This window comes from Notolepis coatsorum (assembly GCF_963971535.1).
Source record: "Notolepis coatsorum genome assembly, chromosome: 6".
Lineage (NCBI taxonomy): Eukaryota > Metazoa > Chordata > Actinopteri > Aulopiformes > Paralepididae > Notolepis > Notolepis coatsorum.
The window spans coordinates 107,115,826-107,136,817 of NC_140170.1; the positions used below are offsets into that span (position 1 = coordinate 107,115,826).

General features: G+C 45.2%; 2 protein-coding genes across 2 annotated transcripts in view; both read right to left on the reverse strand.

Annotated features, from left to right (window-relative positions):
* Positions 1–11,372, reverse strand: part of arhgef10la (Rho guanine nucleotide exchange factor (GEF) 10-like a) — a 356,918-nt gene extending 345,546 nt beyond the window's left edge. Inside the window, exon 1 of the mRNA XM_084315714.1 lies at positions 11,283–11,372. The gene's annotated coding sequence lies outside the window, so the exon portion shown is untranslated. The remainder of the gene's footprint in view (positions 1–11,282) is intronic.
* A 4,365-nt stretch (positions 11,373–15,737) lies between these two features.
* Positions 15,738–20,992, reverse strand: part of chd5 (chromodomain helicase DNA binding protein 5) — a gene marked incomplete at its 3' end in the record, with an annotated part of 117,288 nt that continues 112,033 nt past the window's right edge. Inside the window, exons 34-37 of the mRNA XM_084315715.1 lie at positions 20,464–20,671; positions 16,961–17,124; positions 16,358–16,481; positions 15,738–15,865 (exon numbers count right to left, since the gene is read on the reverse strand). Of these exons, the coding sequence (XP_084171841.1) occupies positions 15,738–15,865; positions 16,358–16,481; positions 16,961–17,124; positions 20,464–20,671 (624 nt within the window). The remainder of the gene's footprint in view (positions 15,866–16,357; positions 16,482–16,960; positions 17,125–20,463; positions 20,672–20,992) is intronic.

The following is a 20,992-nucleotide window of genomic DNA, read 5'->3' on the forward strand; positions in this document are numbered from 1 at the left end:
TTCCTCGGCTCCGACAGCGGCTACCCGGTGGACGACACCCTCGCCACCGCCGCTGTTCCAGCACTCTGTTCCTCGGCTCCGACAGCGGCTACCCGGTGGACGACACCCTCGCCACCGCCGCTGTTCCAGCACTCTGTTCCTCGGCTCCGACAGCGGCTACCCGGTGGACGACACCCTCGCCACCGCCACTGTTCCAGCACTCTGTTCCTCGGCTCCGACAGCGGCTACCCGGTGGACGACACCCTCGCCACCGCCACTGTTCCAGCACTCTGTTCCTCGGCTCCGACAGTCGGCTACCCGGTGGACGACACCCTCGCCACCGCCACTGTTCCAGCACTCTGTTCCTCGGCTCGGACAGCCAGCCACCCGGTGGCGATGCCCTCGCCCCGCTGCTGTCCCTGTACCATTACGCATACGCCTGGGTGAGTTTTGATTGTGATGTCACTCACCCAGCGTAATGCCTCTTGCCCCCGTTCCCGCTGCTGTTTCCTGTACCATTACGCATACGCCTGGGTGAGTTTTGATTGTGATGTCACTCACCCAGCGTAATGCCTCTTGCCCCCGTTCCCGCTGCTGTTTCCTGTACCATTACGCATACGCCTGGGTGAGTTTTGATTGTGATGTCACTCACCCAGCGTAATGCCTCTTGCCCCCGTTCCCGCTGCTGTTCCTGTACCATTACGCATACGCCTGGGTGAGTTTTGATTGTGATGTCACTCACCCAGCGTATTGCCTCCGTTAGTTCTCACTTAGTTAGTAGTTTGGACATTTCATCTCCCACTCTGTTTTTGTTCTCACTTAGATAGTATTTTTGGACATTACATCTCCCCCTGTGTGTTTGTCACACGAAGATATTATTACTTTGTTTTCTTTGTTTATTTGGACTGTTCTGCATCTGCTCTGTTTGTTCCCTTTTGAATATTAACCCTCTCCTCTGTTCTGCAGAGCGGCCCAGATGTTTTCCCACCAGTCCCCAGTTCCTCCCTGTCCCCAGCCCGCCTCCGCGGGTCTCTGTCCCCAGTTCCTCCCTGTTCCCCAGCCCGCCTCCGCGGGCCTCAGTCCCCTCTGTCCCTAGTTCTCCCCTTTCTAGTTCCACCTAGTTCCTGGTCCCAAGTTCTCCCCTTCTAGTTCCTCCTAGTTCCTTGTCCCTAGTTCTCCTAGTCCCCAGTTCTCCTGTTCCCTAGCTCTCCTTCCCGACTTCTCCTAGTCTCTAGTTCCTCTGTTCCTTTAACCTTCCCCTAGTGTTCCTTTAACTTTCCCCTAGCGTTCATTAACCTTCCCTTAGTGTTCCCTTTTCCTGCCCGCCTCTTAAAGGCACCTTGTTTTTCCCCTCTTGTTATATTCCTGTATTTGTGTTCTCCCTTAAAGGGACAGTGCCCTTTTTCCCTGTCTCTCAATAAATATCTGTTTCTTGGCAAACCATCATACCTGTCTTGTGTTGTGCGATTGGGGTCGGTTACAAACCATAACACAAATGCTGGTATTTTTTACGTTTGGCTGGTAAAAAAAATCAGATACCCGCCAGTTGGCTGGTAAGCCAAAAAGTTAGTTTCCTCCCCTGCTGGCGAGTATACAAAAAAATAAAACATTCTGCAATCACTGCACTGGCAAACGGTGCGCGTCTTCTGAGTGTTCGCTTTAGTTGACAGTGCCACGAGAGCACTGCACAAGACCACCCGCGGACATATAATGTTTAATAAACTTTTGCGCAGTACTGGCCAACCCGCGGACATATAATAATAAAAGTCCCGCGGTACTAGGCTAGCCATCAGGAGCACTCGCAAACAGATAACGTTAAACACAGCAGAAGATGGAAAACAGACAGACTGACCAACGGGGAACTGCATCCAACCCTAGTACAACCCTCAAGTATAAGTTACTAAGGACACATTTAAATCACAGAGGTGTAATGTTAGTCTACTGGAACTGTATACAGTGGTTAGCTTCTAGTTAGCGTTTTAGCTATAGCTGCTTGCTAGCTAACGTTAGCCCCGTGTGCTCAAAGCAGCCAGCTAGGTGTATCTGTTATGACTATAATGTTTCCAAAAAAGCACCGGACTACGACGTAAGGTTAGACATTTTATTTCATGCTCAAAAGCCCCTGGCTTGCACATCGCAGTCACGAAAGGGGCTAGCTCAACCAGTGCACTGTGCACAACAGCACACCAACCCAACTGACGTTACCACAACACTTGACGGTACTTCACAGCACTGTCGTAAGACCACCGTGCTGTCTTAAAGGCACAGTGTGCCTACCCAGATGCATACACAACATTGACACGGCTTGACATACAAAGAAGTAATTATCACAATTAGCGATTTTTTTTGTCTGGTAAAAAATCTGTTTGGCTGGTAAAAAAAATCAGATACTCGCCAGTTGGCTGGTAAGCCAAAAAGTTAGTTTCCTCCCCTGTACTGTATGTATAATTGTAAATAAGTTAATTTATGTGTTGTAAATAAATATTGTTAATATTTATTTACCTAATTTATGTGCAATCGTTTCATTTCAGCTCAGTGTAGAGAAATGCACCGATACTAACAACCGCCTTACTGCGCGCGTCTATGACGATACTGTTGACACCACGTATTTGTGACACGCGCGCCCCGCGAAAACACTAGTCGTTTTCGGGGCCTACCACCCCCCCTGAAAGAAATCCTAGGGGAAACACTGGAATGCCTAAGAGACCTGGTTACTGTATTTCTAAGATACCTGGTTACTGTATGTCTAAGATACCTGGTTACTGTATGTCTAAGATACCTGGTTACTGTATGTCTAAGATACATGGTTACTATATGTCTAAGATACATGGTTACTATATGTCTAAGATACATGGTTACTGTATGTCTAAGATACCTGGTCACTATATGTCTAAGATACATGGTTACTATATGTCTAAGATACATGGTTACTATATGTCTAAGAGACCTGGTTACTATATGTCTAAGATACATGGTTACTGTATGTCTAAGATACCTGGTCACTATATGTCTAAGATACATGGTTACTATGTCTAAGAGACCTGTAACGAGAAAAGAGGAAGAAAAGCAAGTGGAGCTGTATAAGGCCCTCGTTTCATTAGGAAGAAAGCCATGGTTTGGTCCTTTGCCTCCCACTTCAGACCCACTCCGCCACTATAGCCTTTGGACTCTCCAGCCGGCCAACCCATCGGTCTAATCAACAATGAGTCTTTTGTAAAAACAGGAAAACTTCAAGTTGAGTCTCGGAAAGCATTGTTTCTGGATTCGTCATCACTGCAGCGCTGAGCGGGTCGGCTTGGCGCTCACAGGGCCACGGCCGCGGTTTTACCGTGTGTGATGCGCGGAAGAATGGGTGATCTGTGGGACCAAATCCATTCTGACCGGAGGGCGAAGGCTGCCGCCTCTCTGAATGACTCAACAGCTTTATAGAGATCTACCGGGAGAGTTATGTGTAATAGGAAATGATTGATGTCTTGCTTTCCACGGAGGCAAAGTCATGCTGACCGAACGATGTATTCATGATTATTCACTGGAGAGGGAATTTGATCAAAGCCAGCAGGAAGGGAAAAAAAATACTAAGATGTGCAAGATGCATGGTCATGGATCTAACATCATTAGAAGTCAGCATGAGAGTTGGAAAGGCCAGAGGAAATTCTCTCGTCAAATGAAAATGACGCGGAGGGTCATCCCAATATGAGCCAGCGTCGCTTGCTGAGCTCCTCCCTGTGAAGCGTCCGTGCGTGAGTGCCATATGTCCGAGTCCAGCCTTGTCTCGTTTCTGAACCACTGTCTTAAGGGAAACTGTTTGGACGGTCCATCAAACAGACTTGGACTAAAGGAAATAAAGAGAATCGGGACTATTTCTGTATGAAAGCTATTCTTAAGGGGGAAATGGATACATCACAGAGTTGAGATGAATCCAACTCCAACACACCCTATCCCTGACCCACATACAGAGCTCTGAAACACGCTTTGAGCCTAAATGTGGTGAGTAATAGAGATGGTGTATTTATACAAGGGGAGCATGTTGAAGTATACGGAACATAGTCAGTGTGTCCTCACTAACTTGCACGCATAATCACTGTCCTTACAGTCCCAATAATGTGCAGGGCACTGACAACACTGGCGGATTGGGCTAAATCACTGCCCCTCACAGCCTATGCTCTCCCAGAAAAAGAAAATGGTACAATATGGTCTCAGGGGCTGTACTGACTTGTCACTGGGATAGTACCCTTTAACCCTTTCACTACCACACTACAAAGGGTTAACACTTTCACTACCACACTACAGAAGGTTAACCTTTCAAACTGCACTACAAAGAGATAACACTTTCACTATCACACTACAGGTTAACCTTTCACTACCACACTACAGAAGGTTAACCTTTCACTACCACAGTACAGACCGTAGTACATCCCTTGTTCCTTCTCTGCTAAAGAGAAAGAAAGGACATAGTTATCTGTCGTTCTCTCTTTCCCTCTCTCCCTCCCATCTTTTCTGCCACTTTCCACAGTGTGCTGCTATATGACAGGGTGAGAAGATGAATGAGAATAAAGAGATACAATGAACGAAGAGATAACCTTGGCCTTTGTGTTAAAACCGCTATTCAAATTGAGTCTGTGGAAACCTATTGACTAGTATGTTGGTCTCTAACCAGCGATCTATACAGCACTATGCCTGTGTCACAGTCATTGGTCAGAGAGACCTAATGGGAATCAATAGACAATAGCAGAGAGCAGCAGCTGGCGTTGACTGAATAAACAGCATTGGAATTCTAACAGAAGGTCCAGTGAGCGAAGACGGCCTTGCGTTCGGACACTCTTTTCCTTTATAGAAGATGGCACACAAACCTTATCATGGGAGCCTAAAGAGTTGGGATCCGCAAGCCACCACGAAACAACAGTTCCCAGATGAGACAAATCAGGCCCTGGCAGTCCTTCCTCCTCTCCGCTCAGTATCTCAGTACCAGGGCTCTGTCTATTAAGAGATAAGGATGTGATTCTACCAAATTAAGAAGCGCAAACCGCCCCCTGAGAACAGATTGACTAACATGTCCTTTCATCTGTCAAAAGGCCTAACATTCCAGGACTTTTCTTATTTATTCATTTATATTTTTACACACGTTATTGGATATTATGGATCCTCTTAGTTTTTATAGTAGCCTATAAGCCTACCATAGATGTAAAAAAAAAACGCTCAAGTGGCTTTATGCCTCCATTAATGAATTCCGTAATCTCTGTGAATTTGCAGAAGTTCTGGTACATCTGTCACGTCCGACCGCAAACACAGGAGGATGAGGGGATTATATATCCTCGTTCAAGGTACTACGTGGTCTGCTTGCTTTCCTTTAGGCGTGCTCCCACGCTCTGTGTTGTTTGGACACGCGTGGATGATGCATTATTCATCACGGAGCCAGTCTGGCCTTCAGGTGCCCTCCACCGTAGCGAGTGGCTCCAGTAATGATGTGCCGATGGTCGTGGCAGCGTGACGTTAGTCAAGGACACAGTGGGAGAAACGTCCGCCTCCTGCCTGCCATCTGAGCTCACAGCACAGCTCCGTACTAGCGGGGCCACTGCACTAGACAAACACTGTACAGAGATAAGGGAGTCCTGACTATACAATAGATGGGACAGTAGGCCTTCTTCATCAAGCAAAATACAAACATGTTTGTTACGCGATATGAAATGCAGTTAAAGATATATATATATATCAGTAACACTGTCTTCTTCTTCTTTTTCTTTCAGCTTTTCCCGTCAGGGGTCGCCACAGCGGATCATCCGTTTCCATCTGTTTCTGTCATCTGCGTCGTCCTCCGTCACTCCCGCTGCCCGCATGTCCTCCTTCACTGTGTCCATAAACCTCCTCTTGGGCCTTCCCCTCCTCCTCTTTCCTGGCAGCTCCATCTCCAGCATCCTCCTCCCGATGTACCCCACCTACCTCCCTCCTCCGCACATGTCCAAACCATCTCAGGCTTGCCTCTCTCGCTTTCTGCCCGAACTGCTCCACATGGGCCGTTCCTCTGATGTAGACATTTTCGATTTTGTCCAACCTTGTTACTCCCAGAGATAACCTTAACATCTTCATCTCTGCCACCTCCAGCTCCGCCACTAAATGACAGTGCCACTGTTTCTAGACCAGTGGTTCTCAAACTGTGGTACGCGTACCACTAGTGGTACTTGGTGGTACTGCTGGTGGTACTTGAAAACATTTCCAAAAAAGCTAAAAAAAAAAAAAAAAAAAAAAAATGTTTTTGCAGTCAGGCCACTGAACTTAGAAGCAGGCCAGGCCAGTGTTTCTGGTTGCGGCAGCGCGATAGTTAGATAATCTAAGTGGGGAACAACCAGGAGATCACTGTGACAGAGAGTAATGCAGTCTAAACAGTCATAAATCTTTAATTCAACTTCAGCCCTGATCATAACCATTTATAATGTCAGATAAAAAATGAAATACTCCCACTTTTCTGAAAAGAGTTGGTGTTAAATCTGACATTACAAAAAATCCATCAAAATATGTGTTGCTGCTAATCATTGACACATGCCTAGCCTGTAATAATCCCCCCCAGAAAAATGTACTTTGCATTTGATATATTGTAAATATTTTACTTTTTGTGTGTCTTTTAACAATAATTTGTGATGCCATCACACAAACTGGCATTTAAAGGGTAAACATTCAAAAATGTATTGAATATGTGTTTTCTTTTCTTTTTTACAATAATTTGTGATGCCCATCACAAACACTGGCATTTAAAGGGTAAAAATTCAAAAATTCCTGCACCAGAATGCAGGAAATTAAGTTTTTGTAACAAAATAATTGTGTGTGTGTGTGTGTGTGTGTGTGTGTGTGTGTGTGTGTGTGTGTGTGTGTGTGTGTGTGTGTGTGTGTGAGTGTGAGAGAGAATGACGGACAATTTCTTGCTGTGTGAGAGAGAGAGAGAGAGAGAGAGAGAGAGAGAGAGAGAGAGAGAGAGAGAGAGAGAAAGAGAGTGAGAGAGAGAGAGATATAGAGAGATAATTAAGTACATTTGCTGAAATACAGTTGTTCTTAATTTTCTCACTTGCTATGTGAGAATGTTAGTTATTATGTTCTCAATGCCCCTTGCATTGTATGAGTTGTGTGGAAGCGTTTGCTAGTTCTAGTGCTATCCCTTTGTACATTGTGGCTGTGTCTGACAAAAGTTAACAATAAATAATGGTATTAGGAATACATTTGCCTCCTGCGTGAACTGTGCATAGCTGAATAGACTGTATTTTAACGCCGGTCATATGGTGGTACTTGGAGAGCCAGCTACGTTCTCAGGTGGTACTTGATGTAAAAAGTTTGAGAACCACTGTTCTAGACCATACAGCATAGCTGGTCTCACTACCGTGCTGTAGACCTTTCCCTTTACTCTTGCTGGTACCTTTCTATCGCAGATCACCCCCGTCTTCCTTCTCCACTAGCACACTTTGCCTGCACTCCTCTGGCATTTTCTCGTTTTCCAAGATGTTGTTGAACAATCTTGTTAAAAAAAACACTGCCATCTCTCCTAGGCATCTCCAGGCCTCCGCTGGTATGTCATCTGGGCTGACCGCCTTCCCACTCTTCAAAGCTGCCCTCACTTCCTCCTTACTGATCTGTTGCACTTCCTGGTTCACTGCCTCGACACTGTCCGTCCTCCTCTCTTCTTATAGCTTCCTCTCTCCTCTCTATTCTTATAGCTTGTAACGGAACATAAATAGTGTAAGGTTATTTTTTGTTATAAATTTTTTTTTTTTTTAAATAAATCAGTGACACAACAGGCGGGTATTGAAATGTGGACTGCGGCGGCCGAGTTGGTCAAAAGCTCCATGTAGCGGCAGAGTGGGAGTGGGGTGTTGGTCCTGGGGAATCCGCCGGTCTTGGGGGGGGGGGGGGGGTATCTGTCTAGTGTCTAATGTCTTTTGTGTTTGTGGTGTGTTTTTGTTTAACTTTTTATTTGGTATATTTGTATTATTTTTTTTGGTCCACTTTTTCTCCTATTTTTCTAGTTTTCTCCCATCCCAATTTAGCCGTGCCAATTCTCCCCTCCCCTGTCTTGAACGTTGCTTGCATATGCCCCCCACTGGTCGGTTGTAGGGAGGATAGAAGCCTTGCATCACATGTCCCCTCCGATACATGTGGAGGCAGCCTGTCACATCTTTTCACCTGCCAGCGCGGACTCTGATTTGGCGAGGTGTAACATATGGGAGGCTCACACTGCCCCCGCTATTTTCCTGTCTCTGCTGTGCAGGCGTCCCCCAAACGACCTGTAGGAGTCGCTGTCCACAACATCCAGATTACCACCCATTGACTTCCACCCGAGTATGACGGACGGAGTCGAACCCGGTGTCTCTTGCGTTGGTGACGAGCGCAATGTCCGCTGCGCCACCCAGCCGCGGTATATTTTTATTTTGTATTTATTAGTTACGTTTAGATCGGTATTTATTATTTCCTTTTGTTTTGTATCATTATTAGTGCTGTTACTGTCGACATATGTTTTTGTACATTGTATTTATTGTTATTTTTATTATTTCTGAATGTCTTATCGTTATTGTAGTTAATATTGTTGAAGTATGGTCTTGTGGTGTCCCTTGTATTATCTTATTATTGTATTGTGTTTTGATTGTTGTGTTGTGAGAAAAAAAGAAAATCAGTGACACTTCACTTGTTATAGCTTGTAACGGAACATAAGTAGGGTACGGTTATTTTTTGTTGTTCTCACATTACGGTTTGAGAAACAGAACACTTCACCCTAAGCCGCCTGCGCTCAGGTATTAATATCCATATTTATACATCAAACATTAGTATGTGTTCCCTATTCTGAAATGTTACCAACATTTCTGCTGCAAATGAGACAATAATGAGTCTAGCTGACGTGCATGTTGTATTTATGAAGTAGGTTTTGCTGTGGACCATGTAGGTTCAACAACCATGTGCAATGGACCTATCTCAAACCCTGCCCTCTTTTCTTGATCCTCCAATCACAACGGTTGCTTTCGTCTGAGGGACTTGTGATTTGTAGGATCAAGAAAAGAGGGCGGGTTCGAGATAGGTCAATTCAATGGAATGAGCATCATTTGCTGGTTGAGTCTACACAGTACTCATTCCGTTGGGTCGGCCACTAAATTCCATGTACTTGTACTTGCAGTCTTCATCCAAGTGCTCGAAAACCCTACTGCATCTTTAAAGGAACACGCCAACATTTTGGGAAATTTGCTTACCGTCTTCTCCAGAGAGACAAAAAGATAGGTGCCAGTTTCCTCTCTGTGTGTTCAGTAGAAAGCTATCTGGCTGCATGTTAGCCTAGCTTAGCACAATTAATGGAAGCGGACATGGCCGGTTAGCCTTTGGGAGAGGTGTTACTGTAGTTGTGTCACAATGTGTGTAAAGTGTAAAGTCTGTCAGGATCACTGGCCTGGGTCTTCTTGTGTTCCCACACTCACGATTGTTGTCTTTGTCATGGGCCTAATCACTCTGTCTGTCTGTCTGTCTGTCTGTCTGTCTGTCTGTCTGTCTGTCTGTCTGTCTGTCTGTCTGTCTGTCTGTCTGTCTGTCTGTCTGTCTGTCTGTCTGTCTGTCTGTCTGTATGTCTCTCTCTCTGTCTCTCTCTCAATCTCTGTCTCTCTCTCAACAAATACAAGCTGCATTCGGAGCTTTGTTTGTTTGATGCTAGCTTCCTTGTGTGCCGTCTCAGGCAGGAAGGGCACGTTTTCGGTGTCGGCGCCACACACAGGGAGGTCATCTGTTACACTGGTGTGCCATTGAAGGAGCATGGGTGGCTTGTTCCTTTGATGTGCCACAGGCACAATGCTCATTATACATGAATGTACACATGAATGACAAGAGAACTGGTGAGATGTGTATTATGCAGCCATTCTGAAGAAGGAGCCATAGTGTGGGTTTGTGATATAAAATACAATTTGTTATGGTCTTATTCAATGTTTCCATCCGGTAACTGAAGGCTATATATATATATATATATATATACTGTATATATATATATATAGGCCATTTCAGGTGACACTTGAAAAGAGGGTGGAAAAACAGCTTATAGCAGGGATCTTGTTTCTGCCTGGCCCGGGGGGAAGTGACACCAGTGTGTCAGAAAAGTGTCACACAGCAAACAGATAATCTTCCACTTACAAACATAACCTTCCTCCAAAAAAATCTCAAGAGTTGACTTTTCTATCCCAGGCGATAACATTCCACAGCAGGATGCAATCGTAGAAATACAATATATTTCCACAGGGCCCGTAGACATTCAAGTGCACAGGCTAACAGTGTGTGTGTTTGTTGCGAGTGTGAGTGTGTGTGCGTGCGAGTGTATGTGCACGCCGGGTCCCAACTTGCATGAGTGCATGCACGCACACATGCTTGTGTGGCAGAGAGAGAGAGAGAGAGAGAGAGAGAGAGAGAGAGAGAGAGAGAGAGAGAGAGAGAGAGAGAGAGAGAGAGAGAGAGAGAGAGAGAGAGAGAGAGAGAGAGGGTCCCATTAATAGTGGGGTCTTTGTGTTTTTAAGCTCCAGGCTAGACATGCACGGATTGTTAATGTCTGTTGGAAGAGTTGGACTGTGGCAAAGGGGGGAAAACAAATCAGACACAAAAGGTTCTACAGTGGCTTTCAGTGAGAAGTGTTGGGACATCCGGCTAGTGAGGCAGAAACAGTGAACTAGTCCAAAATGCAAATGAGCTGTGGCCCTTAGCCCCTCCCCTCTGGGATGAGGCAGCATGTAATCCATCCAGGGAGGGGCTATTGTACACCAGGAAGGTCAATCTGGCATGGCTGGGGCTACAGGGTCGGTTCTTGCTGTATATAGTGCTATGACTGTACGTGGCTGTTGAAAACAAAGAGGTCTGCGGCTGGTTTGAACTTCCTGGTGTCCGTCTCAGGAACTGCTGCTATCATAACAAGGCTGTGAGTACTCATCCCTGATAGAAAGGCAGCCGCAGACACACACACACACTCTCTCTCTCTCTCTCTCTCTCTCTCTCTGAGGCAGGCTCCGGGTAAATTGTCCATGAGCGTGTGTACTCAGCCAGGAGGCCACCCGGGCATCAGCAATACCTCTGCTCACCTCTCCTTCTCTCAGCTGCCTTGAGGTGCCGGGCTGAGAGAGAGCGAGAGAGAAGGGGGAAGAAGACAAACAGCACACCCACCCCCACTCCATCTCATGGCCTCTTTTGACAAAAGCTGCTGTCTTTGTAGCACGCTAGCCATGCTAGTAAGAGTGAAAAGGAAAGAGGGGAGGGAAGAGAGGAGGGGGAGAGGGAGAGCATGTGGAGGACAATAAATAGACGCCTCTCACCTCCTTGTCCTCAGTAGTGTTCCTCCGACAGGCTTCAGGCACTCTCTTGGCTTCTCTTTAATCCTGGTAGCCTCCCATGCACTGCAGTATATACACTGACAGGTCCATGAAACTCATCCTGGGTCTCCTCTGCGAGAGCTGCAAGTGGCAGAACACAGGCTAGAATGATCCTGTACTGTTTACTTTCTCACAACTTCTGCTTTTGCTCTGTGTGTGCACTAGCTGCTCTCTGAATGAGGTAACCCTCTACTCCCTCCCTTTCTCCCTCTCTCTCTTCTCTTTGGTTGGATTCCTTCCTCCACCTCCCCTCTATCCCTCGCTTTTTTAGATGGGGCCTGCCCCCCCCACCCACGCCTCTAGCCTCTTTCTATCCTTTCTTTGGGTGACTCCCTCCTCCCACTCCCTCTCCCCAGCCCCCTGCTGCTTCCCAGACAGCAGCACAAAGCAGGCGAAAGGGCTCTCACACACAACCGGCCAATGACAGAGTGCCAAAGTCCTGCGAGTAGCGAATGGAAAGGCTAGGGGGCAGCACATGTACCAAATCAGGACAGATATTTAGATCAAGTGGGCGGGGCAAAAGGTATCAGGGGATATACACTCTCGCAGTTCTTTTGAGAGTGGGTCCGGTCTAAGGCGAATCTGTCTGTAGGCACTGACTCTGGGTCCGTTTTGAAATGTCCCTACTAATTGTAAAGGTTAGGAAAGAGAGTGTAGAAGCTGATCACTAGTCAGGACTAAAAATACTGTTAATACCTTAGCTGGAATGAGGACATAACCGGTAATAAATAGAAAATGTTGACTAATAGTCTACTAGAGAATTGGGCCTATATTCTTTTTTATACATTTGTTACTAATAACATTCATGAATCACTCACTATCAGTAACAGACATGACATGCTATACCATCTTGTTTTAAAGTGGCTCATCATTCAGTAATTAACATCTTCTGTATTTATAACATGAATATTAAGTGAGTATGCCATCTCCTGACAGATTACATTGAGAATTTATATTTCGGACCTTAATCACATCATTACAGTACATGCAAGTTCATGACCTGCAGGGCTAGAAGACACTGTCCAGTTAGGTAAGTAAGTAAGGTAATCTGTGAGGTTGCTTTGATAAGAGCCAGCCAGTCCTCCAATCAAACCCAATAAATCACGTTCACTCTCCTCACGACCGATAACATTTATCCATAGCTACTTTTCAACCCGCCTACCTTCAAACAACAACGAGACACGTTATTACCATCGTCCAGAAGATTTATTAAAACACATTGAACAAATACACAGAATACAAATTAAAAGATGACAATTCACTTTTTTTTTCATTCAATTGCTATACAGCACAAATATCAGTACCATAACACTGCTTTAGAGTTCATTGTCTGTAAATGCTATCCACGCTGAACGACCGCTCCCATCGCCGCCGCCCCCAAAGTGAACCGTCATACAAAACGCTTCACATGCTGTGCATTCACTGCAACAAAGGTGCCTTTTTCCAGGGTCTTTTGGTAGCTTTTGAAGCCTTGTTTATAAGCATGTACATATACTGTGGATATATTTATAGGTATTAGACTGAAGCCTTTTTTTCTCGTACAGACGTTACATTCATACCGACTTCAGTTTGATTGCATTTCATGTTGAACATTTTTGTTTTAGTCATAGTCATCGTCTCAAGGTCAGCACTCCAAAAAAAAAGGAAACAGACATGTTTTTTTTTTGATTGATGGAGCACGTCGCTGTGCGGACTGCAGTTCTATGGCAACTACCCTGCAAAAACATTCAGTTTTCTCAGTTTGGTACAGAAACCTACGTGAGAGAGAGAGAAAGAGAGAAGAGAGAGAGAGAGACGCATCTCTGAAAAATCTCTTGGGAGTATTTACATGTTTCTGAGGTTCTCTTCGTCTAGCAAACCTAAACTAAATGAAAAGGTCAAGTAATCGGATGGCCAGAAACCAAAAGACGAAGTACAAAAAACAGCACAGGTAAACAATCACAAAGGAATAGTGCAAGAAGGAACTGATATGACCTGTTTCAGGGCTCGTCCGGTGATAGTTTTAGAGGTGATGTCTTGTGATGTTGCATTGAATTCTACTCCTCAGGTAACGTGTGTTGACTGAGCAACACCCAGGCAAAGAGAATCCAGTCACACAACATACTGTAGGACACTATAGGCAGAGCACCCCAGGACAATCATTTGAACTGGTCAGAGCAGAACAGCTACACTCAAAGATACACTCAAAATCTCTGTACAACAGAATCTCTCCAGTTCAGTTCAGTCACAATTCTCACCCCAACTTCAAATAAAGTACTGTAGCAATGGCAATAATAATAACAACAATAATAATAATACAAATTGTTAATGCCAATGGGGGGGGGGCGACGACAATAACATTATGTCTTAATAAGATTTGTAGTTTTGTGTCCAAACATTCATCAATGAAATTATATAAAAAGAAATACAGTAACCTTGACTATATAAAAAGGTTGTTTCACGTGTAGGACAGTCATGTTAGCACACAGATGGCATGAACAACAAGTTTACGTTTCGCACAAAGATGGAATGTACAACAGGTGGCGCTACGCCTGGTAAAGTAAAAGACGTGCTCCAAGAAAAAACAATATGACTGTAGAAACCAAAAGAAGAACAAAGAAAGAGAACTAATCACGAGTAATGCTGTGCAACACTGGTTCTTGGGAACCGGTATAGAGAGAATATTCCCTATAAACCAAGCCTATTTGTAGTAATACTACAAATTACAATCTGTACCTCAGTGGGGGGAAAATATACTGCATCGACAACAACAAAATCAGATCACACTTTATAGAATAGACAGAACCCCTTTTAATGGCACTAACCAAGAACGACTGAAATATTGTTCTACTTAAACATGTCTCATGTCACCTTAACATAAAGATAAACAACCAAATGCACATATCATGACAAAACACAAGTCATAAGGTGACAGTGTCATAACTTAAGCGCTTATTTTCTTTGTCTTTTTTTTTCTTTCTTTTTTCCATTTCTCACAATGAAAGGGAATTAGAAAAATCCCTGGGATGTAAGGCAAAATAATAATAATAATAATAATAATAATAATAATAATAATAATAATAATAATAATAATAATAATAATAATAATAATAATAATAATAATAATAATAATAATAATAATAATAATAATAATTTTAAAAAAATACACCCGGCACTCTTGTTTTGAGTTAGGACTGGTTGTTTTAAAGCCCTGCATTAGGGAGCGAGACCAGAGCCGTGTGTAGAGCGCCCTCGCACCGGTCGTGACCCCAGAGGGTTTACTTGTACAGTCACTTCTAACATTCAAATGTAGAAAGAAACACACATTTTGTACCACACACAGAAATACTGAGTCTGAAATGTTTTTTTTTCTTTTTCTAAAAACGTTATCCCACCCCCACAGTTTTGTCCTGCTCTGAATGATCTTCATGTACAGTAAGACCTCGCCCAGCCTTTGAGTCTGTCTACGTATGTACCGTATAGGTAAATGTGAGGTAAAACAAACAGCAGTCGCCTTGATTATGTACAGTACAAGCGGTCAACCCTTGCAGGTCGGTGGGTTCTGCAGCCATGTAATCTGACTGCAGTCTTGCAGAGAACACTTTCTCCATATCGCCAGCAGGTGGCAGTCTTTTAGAGGACTGAGGCAGAGTGCTTCCAGCTAGCTACTGTATACACACCATAAAAAAAAGGTCTTTTAATACTGTCAGATAGTATGACTCCACCATTTGGCCACTACAGGAACTACAAAACAGATATTTGTTTAAAGTGAGAGAACTGGCTGCCATAGAAACATTCCTTTTAACGCCCCTATGACTGAAGCTTTCCTTCGCTGCACTCTTTATATGGACAAAGCTCAAACAGAGCACAGTCACAGTGCACAGTGAGAATAGACAGATGGATGAAAGCAACAGGGCACACATAGAATGCAAAAGTCAGGCCTTGCATGAACAAAACACACATTCCCAGATAAGAGCAAGCCCCATAAAAGAGCACAAGAGCTTCTGTGCCTCCAGCGTGCTCACAGAGAGAGAGAGAGAGAGAGAGAGAGAGAGAGAGAGGCTTCGTCCCGTAGCGCTGGGTTGAAAAAGGCCGTCACCTCTGACGAAGGCTGCGCCATCTTTCCCCCCTGATCCTCAAGCCTCCCGCACAAGTTCATAAAAGCAAATATCTATTGAAATACTTCTGAAGAATCCTTGAAAGATAAAAGTGCAATTGATAAGATAGATACCGTAGATACATCTGTATTAATCAAAGAGTTCATCCCTCTCTCCTTAAAACAAAGAGCGTGTTTTATAGAGTTAGGTTGGGGTCGGCCGTGAGGGAGGAGCAGGAGAGAGAGAGGAGGGTGTCAAGGAGGAGATGGGCAGACGTCATCCCTGGGTGTTACTGACCTCAGGTCAGTTTTATGGAGCCGGTCTAGTCCTCAATACAGATGACATCACTGGGCTTGCCTGACTTGAGGTCAGGGGTGGATACATCTCTCAGGGAGTCGATTGCCTTCTTGTCCAGATGGCTTGAAGGGGGTGGAGGGCCATTAGAGGACACTAGAATAGGAACAGAACTGATGTTTTACTGCTGCATTTAATGATAGAAATATGTGTTTTTAATTATCTCAGCAGAATGGAAAGAGGGAGACAAGGAGAAATATATATTTAGTTTAATTTGAAACGTATCTCATAGTTTATTGAGTCACCAAAATAGTCTTCTCAGTTGTTGACTGTGAGATTTTCTCCACTCTTTCATAATCATAATGCATAATGCAAAATGTAAAATGTGCAAATTAATAATATATGAATTGTGTACAATGTTTATTATGTCCTCAATATAATTTATGTAATTGGAAGATGATCCATTGCAAAGTAATGTGGGTGTATAAGATAATGCTCATATGCATGGTCATGTTTTGAATATGTTTGGTATGGTATTTCAATGTATTAAAATCAAAACAGCCCACTAGTTTCCAAATAGACTCTATTCTTGGTGGGTTCAGATTGGCCAGGGTCTTCTTAAAAGGTCTGAAGTGAACTGATGTTTACCACTGACGTAGGGCCCCAGAGGCATCTGACTGTAGTTGACCAGCGCTTGTCCTCCAGGCCCTCTGAACCCCCCAAAGCCACCGCTGTACATCTGGGTGCAGCCAAAGCCGCCCTGGGAGAAAGGCTGCATGCAAACATATGCAATGTTATAAAGTTCTATTATTATACAGTATATACCATTCCAAGTCAACGTTATGAAGTTCTATTATTATATATACCACTCCAAGTCAACGTTATGAAGTTATATTATTATATATACAATTCCAAGTCAATGTTATGGATTTCTATTATTATATATACCACTCCAAGTCAATGTTATGAAATTCTATTATTATATACAGTATACCACTCCAATTCAAACCAAAAGGAACCAAGCTCCGTAGCAAGGTTAGAGAGCATTCACTTTCCATTTAATCAATTCAGAATTTTCTTCCAAATAGTAAAAAAAAATCGTAGATGCAATTGAGAATGAATGTTCTATCGTTACCAAGTGAGTAGCGGTTCCTATTTACATTTTTAATTGACTGAACTGACCAGTGACCACAGCCCTAGTAATTGTGGTCAGTGTGATCCTTTCACCACCGTGAACAAACTCTGTCTCACCTGTTGAGGAGGAGGCTCGTTGCCCCGGCTGGTGAGGCGGCTGAGGATGCTTCTCTCAGACATCTGCAGGCGGGCCGACACCGGAGGGATCCTGGACAGCATGTTGGGCAGTCGTGTCACGTCCGCCTTCATGTCACTCAGGAGTTCCTCCAGCTGGTTCAGCACTGTAACGGCAAGAAAACACACACTTGTCAAAGGTTGATTCCACTAATTCATTATTTAATGTAGACTCTTTATGTAGAATTTATCAAGCAGGTTCATTTGCTTCCATTTTGGAATTGACCAGTGAAGATTCAATGCACAGTCCGTGCACGGCTCTGGCTGGTGGGACAACCCTCTCCATCAAATGCAATAGCCCGAGATGCGCATAAAACATTCCTTCCGCTGAAATGTCAAGGAGCACATTTCAGTGAACAGCAGTACTAGACCTCGCTCCCTAATGTGGATATGTACTATGTTTATTTATACAAGAAAGACTGTGGATTAACCCTTTTTCCTCTAACGTATTCGATTACTGTGTTGATGACTTTTTCCCCTGCTCCATGGCTGTGCTGACTAGCACTTGAGACAATTGACAATGTAATCAGATGGTGGGCAATGTAAACTAATCATGGAGAGACCTGGGACACCTGCTATCCGCTGTAGATTGGTTGAACAGGGACCCAGGTCTGCCCCTATGGTTCCTCCCCTGCTGTTTTCCAAGTCTCCCTGATGCTGTTATGGCTGGATTTATAATGGCAGGTGGGTTCCAAGATGGAGACTACTTCAAGTCTCATGACAGTGTGATGTCTGTCCCACCCGGTATCTACAATAACGGTTCCCCCATCAACTGCCTGATGTCCTTCACTTCCAACCGAACTTTGCGGGACCAGAGAGTGGCTTGGCTGGAGTCCTTCTCCTATCATCTTCCCCAAAGCAAAGTGACACTCTTGGTCAATGTTAAGCTGTGAACAAACATGCCACTAATTGGGTTTTCCTCTGCTATGTGGATTAACCCTGCTGTATTATCAAGAAGAGTGGCTGGAACCAATGTTTTTGGTGTTTTTTCCAACAGATGTTGCATGCTGTTACACCACACGCTCCCCTGAGAGTAACTTTTTGTTGTGTTTTTAGCATAGGTAAGATTGATAAGATCCCTTTGTATGGTCTCCCCTGGCCTGTATGGCCTCCACGGTGCTCCACTAGGGTGGTCTCCCCTGGCCTGTATGGCCTCCACGGTGCTCCACTAGGGTGGTCTCCCCTGGCCTGTATGGCCTCCACGGTGCTCCACTAGGGTGCTCTCCCCTGGCCTGTATGGCCTCCACGGTGATCCACTAGGGTGGTCTCCCCTGGCCTGTATGGCCTCCACGGTGCTCCACTAGGGTGGTCTCCCCTGGCCTGTTTGGCCTCCACAGTGCTCCACTAGGGTGGACGGGTCTCCCCTGGTCTGTATGGCCTCCACGGTGCTCCACTAGGGTGGACGGGTGTCCCCTGGCCTGTATGGCCTCCACGGTGCTCCACTAGGGTGGACGGGTGTCTAGGTGGCCTGTATGGCCTCCACGGTGCTCCACTAGGGTGGACGGGTGTCTCCTGGCCTGTATGGCCTCCACGGTGCTCCACTAGGGTGGACGGGTCTCCCCTGGCCTGTATGGCCTCCACGGTGCTCCACTAGGGTGGACGGGTGTCTAGGTGGCCGTGGCAGCATGTTTTCCCCCTCCTGCCATAGCAGTCACTGGAGTGTTTATTGTGCATATTACAGTACAGGTCACAGAGTGTGTGTAAGCTGGCATGTTAGCAGTATTAGTATTAGCTTGTGTGGTCTCCCCTGGCCTGTATGGCCTCCACGGTGATCCACTAGGGTGGTCTCCCCTGGCCTGTATGGCCTCCACGGTGCTCCACTAGGGTGGTCTCCCCTGGCCTGTATGGCCTCCACGGTGCTCCACTAGGGTGGTCTCCCCTGGCCTGTTTGGCCTACACAGTGCTCCACTAGGGTGGACGGGTCTCCCCTGGTCTGTATGGCCTCCACGGTGCTCCACTAGGGTGGACGGGTGTCTAGGCCTGTATGGCCTCCACGGTGCTCCACTAGGGTGGACGGGTGTCTAGGTGGCCTGTATGGCCTCCACGGTGCTCCACTAGGGTGGACGGGTGTCTAGGTGGCCTGTATGGCCTCCACGGTGCTCCACTAGGGTGGACGGGTCTCCCCTGGCCTGTATGGCCTCCACAGTGCTCCACTAGGGCGGACGGGTGTCCCCTGGCCTGTATGGCCTCCACGGTGCTCCACTAGGGTGGACGGGTGTCCCCTGGCCTGTATGGCCTCCACAGTGCTCCACTAGGGCGGACGGGTGTCTAGGTGGCCTGTATGGCCTCCACGGTGCTCCACTAGGGTGGACGGGTGTCCCCTGGCCTGTATGGCCTCCACGGTGCTCCACTAGGGTGGACGGGTGTCTAGGTGGCCGTGGCAGCATGTTTTCCCCCTCCTGCCATAGCAGTCACTGGAGTGTTTATTGTGCATATTACAGTACAGGTCACAGAGTGTGTGTAAGCTGGCATGTTAGCAGTATTAGTATTAGCTTGTGTGGTTTGCAGTGCTTTAGTAATCAAGTTGGCTCCTGTGTTGAGCGTGACATTATGTATATATATTATTACTCCTTTAAAAAGTAATCAAAATCACTTCACTGATTACTTTGTATCAAAGTAATTAGTTAAGTTACTAGTTACGTTATTCGTAACTTTCGATTACAGTAACACGTAATTGTATTTATTTATAGTATTTCACAGTGTGTACCGTACTTTTCGCACTATAAGCCGCACCTGACTATAAGCCGCAGCAGCTAAATTTAATGATGTGTACATATATAAGCCGCACTGGACTATAAGCCGCAGGTGTTTTAATGTTTAATTACCATATGTAATTAGCATTGGGACACAATACTGTCGGACAAATAACAAGAATTAACTCATTTACAAGTTGTATTACGTTTAGCAAATAAGGGAACAGATAAATAACATTTCAATGCAGTCAAAAAAGCAATATTTAGATTTTTACATTTTCGGGTTTGGTCACGTCAAGTCACATATAAGCCGCACCGTTATATAAGCCGCAGGGTCGAAAAATGGGGGGAAAAGCCGCGGCTTATAGTCCGAAAAGTACGGTACTTACATGGCAAATACACTCATATTAGGTATGGTATTACCACAAGAAGCGAGGAGAACTGACCGACTGGATAGACTCACAGTATGTTATAGCAATAATTCACTAAAATGCACATACAATGCCCTTGTGGATTTTTGGCACCCTATCTCAAAGATGATTTCACTATACATTTTGTTTTCTTTGAAGAATTTAAACTCAATTAAAGATTAGGTTTATCTGATGTTTTAGTGTAACATCAAGCTGATAAACAACAATGATACATATTTCACAGTCTTTGTTCATTACTTACCTAGGATGCCTAGGATGAAAAAATGACAATGGCACTGTATCCTGGATGGAGTTTGTGATTAGTTTGTTAGGTGTTTTACACTGGGACACAGACCTTTGTGCAGCACAGCGTTGGCAGGCTTGTTCCCAGCTAGGGACTCCTTGGAGAGGTGCTGGTGGGACTCAGCCAGACACTCTACCTCAGCAAAGCGTGTGTTCAGGGCCATGGCCGGGTGGCTTGGGTCCTGGGTCATGTTCAGGTAGGCCGCTCTTCTCAACTGCTCCTCGATCACCAGAGCCTGCTCCAACAGCTACGCATAGAGAGGAGAGGAGAGGAGAGGAGAGGAAAGGAGAGGAGAGGAGAGGAGAGGAGAGGAGAGGAGAGGAGAGGAGAGGAGAGGAGAGGAGAGGAGAGGAGAGGAGAGGAGAGGAGAGGAGAGGAGAGGAGAGGAGAGGAGAGGAGAGGAGAGGAGAGGAGGTGGCATGAATAAGATAAAAGAAGAGATAGAAAGAGATAAAATAAAACACAAGGAGATGAAAGATAGATGGAGTTTATTTTTGTCTCACCTAGTATCCAGATAAAAAGGTTATTTAGGTTCATTGGTGCATTTCAGACGGCGGAAGTGATTTCT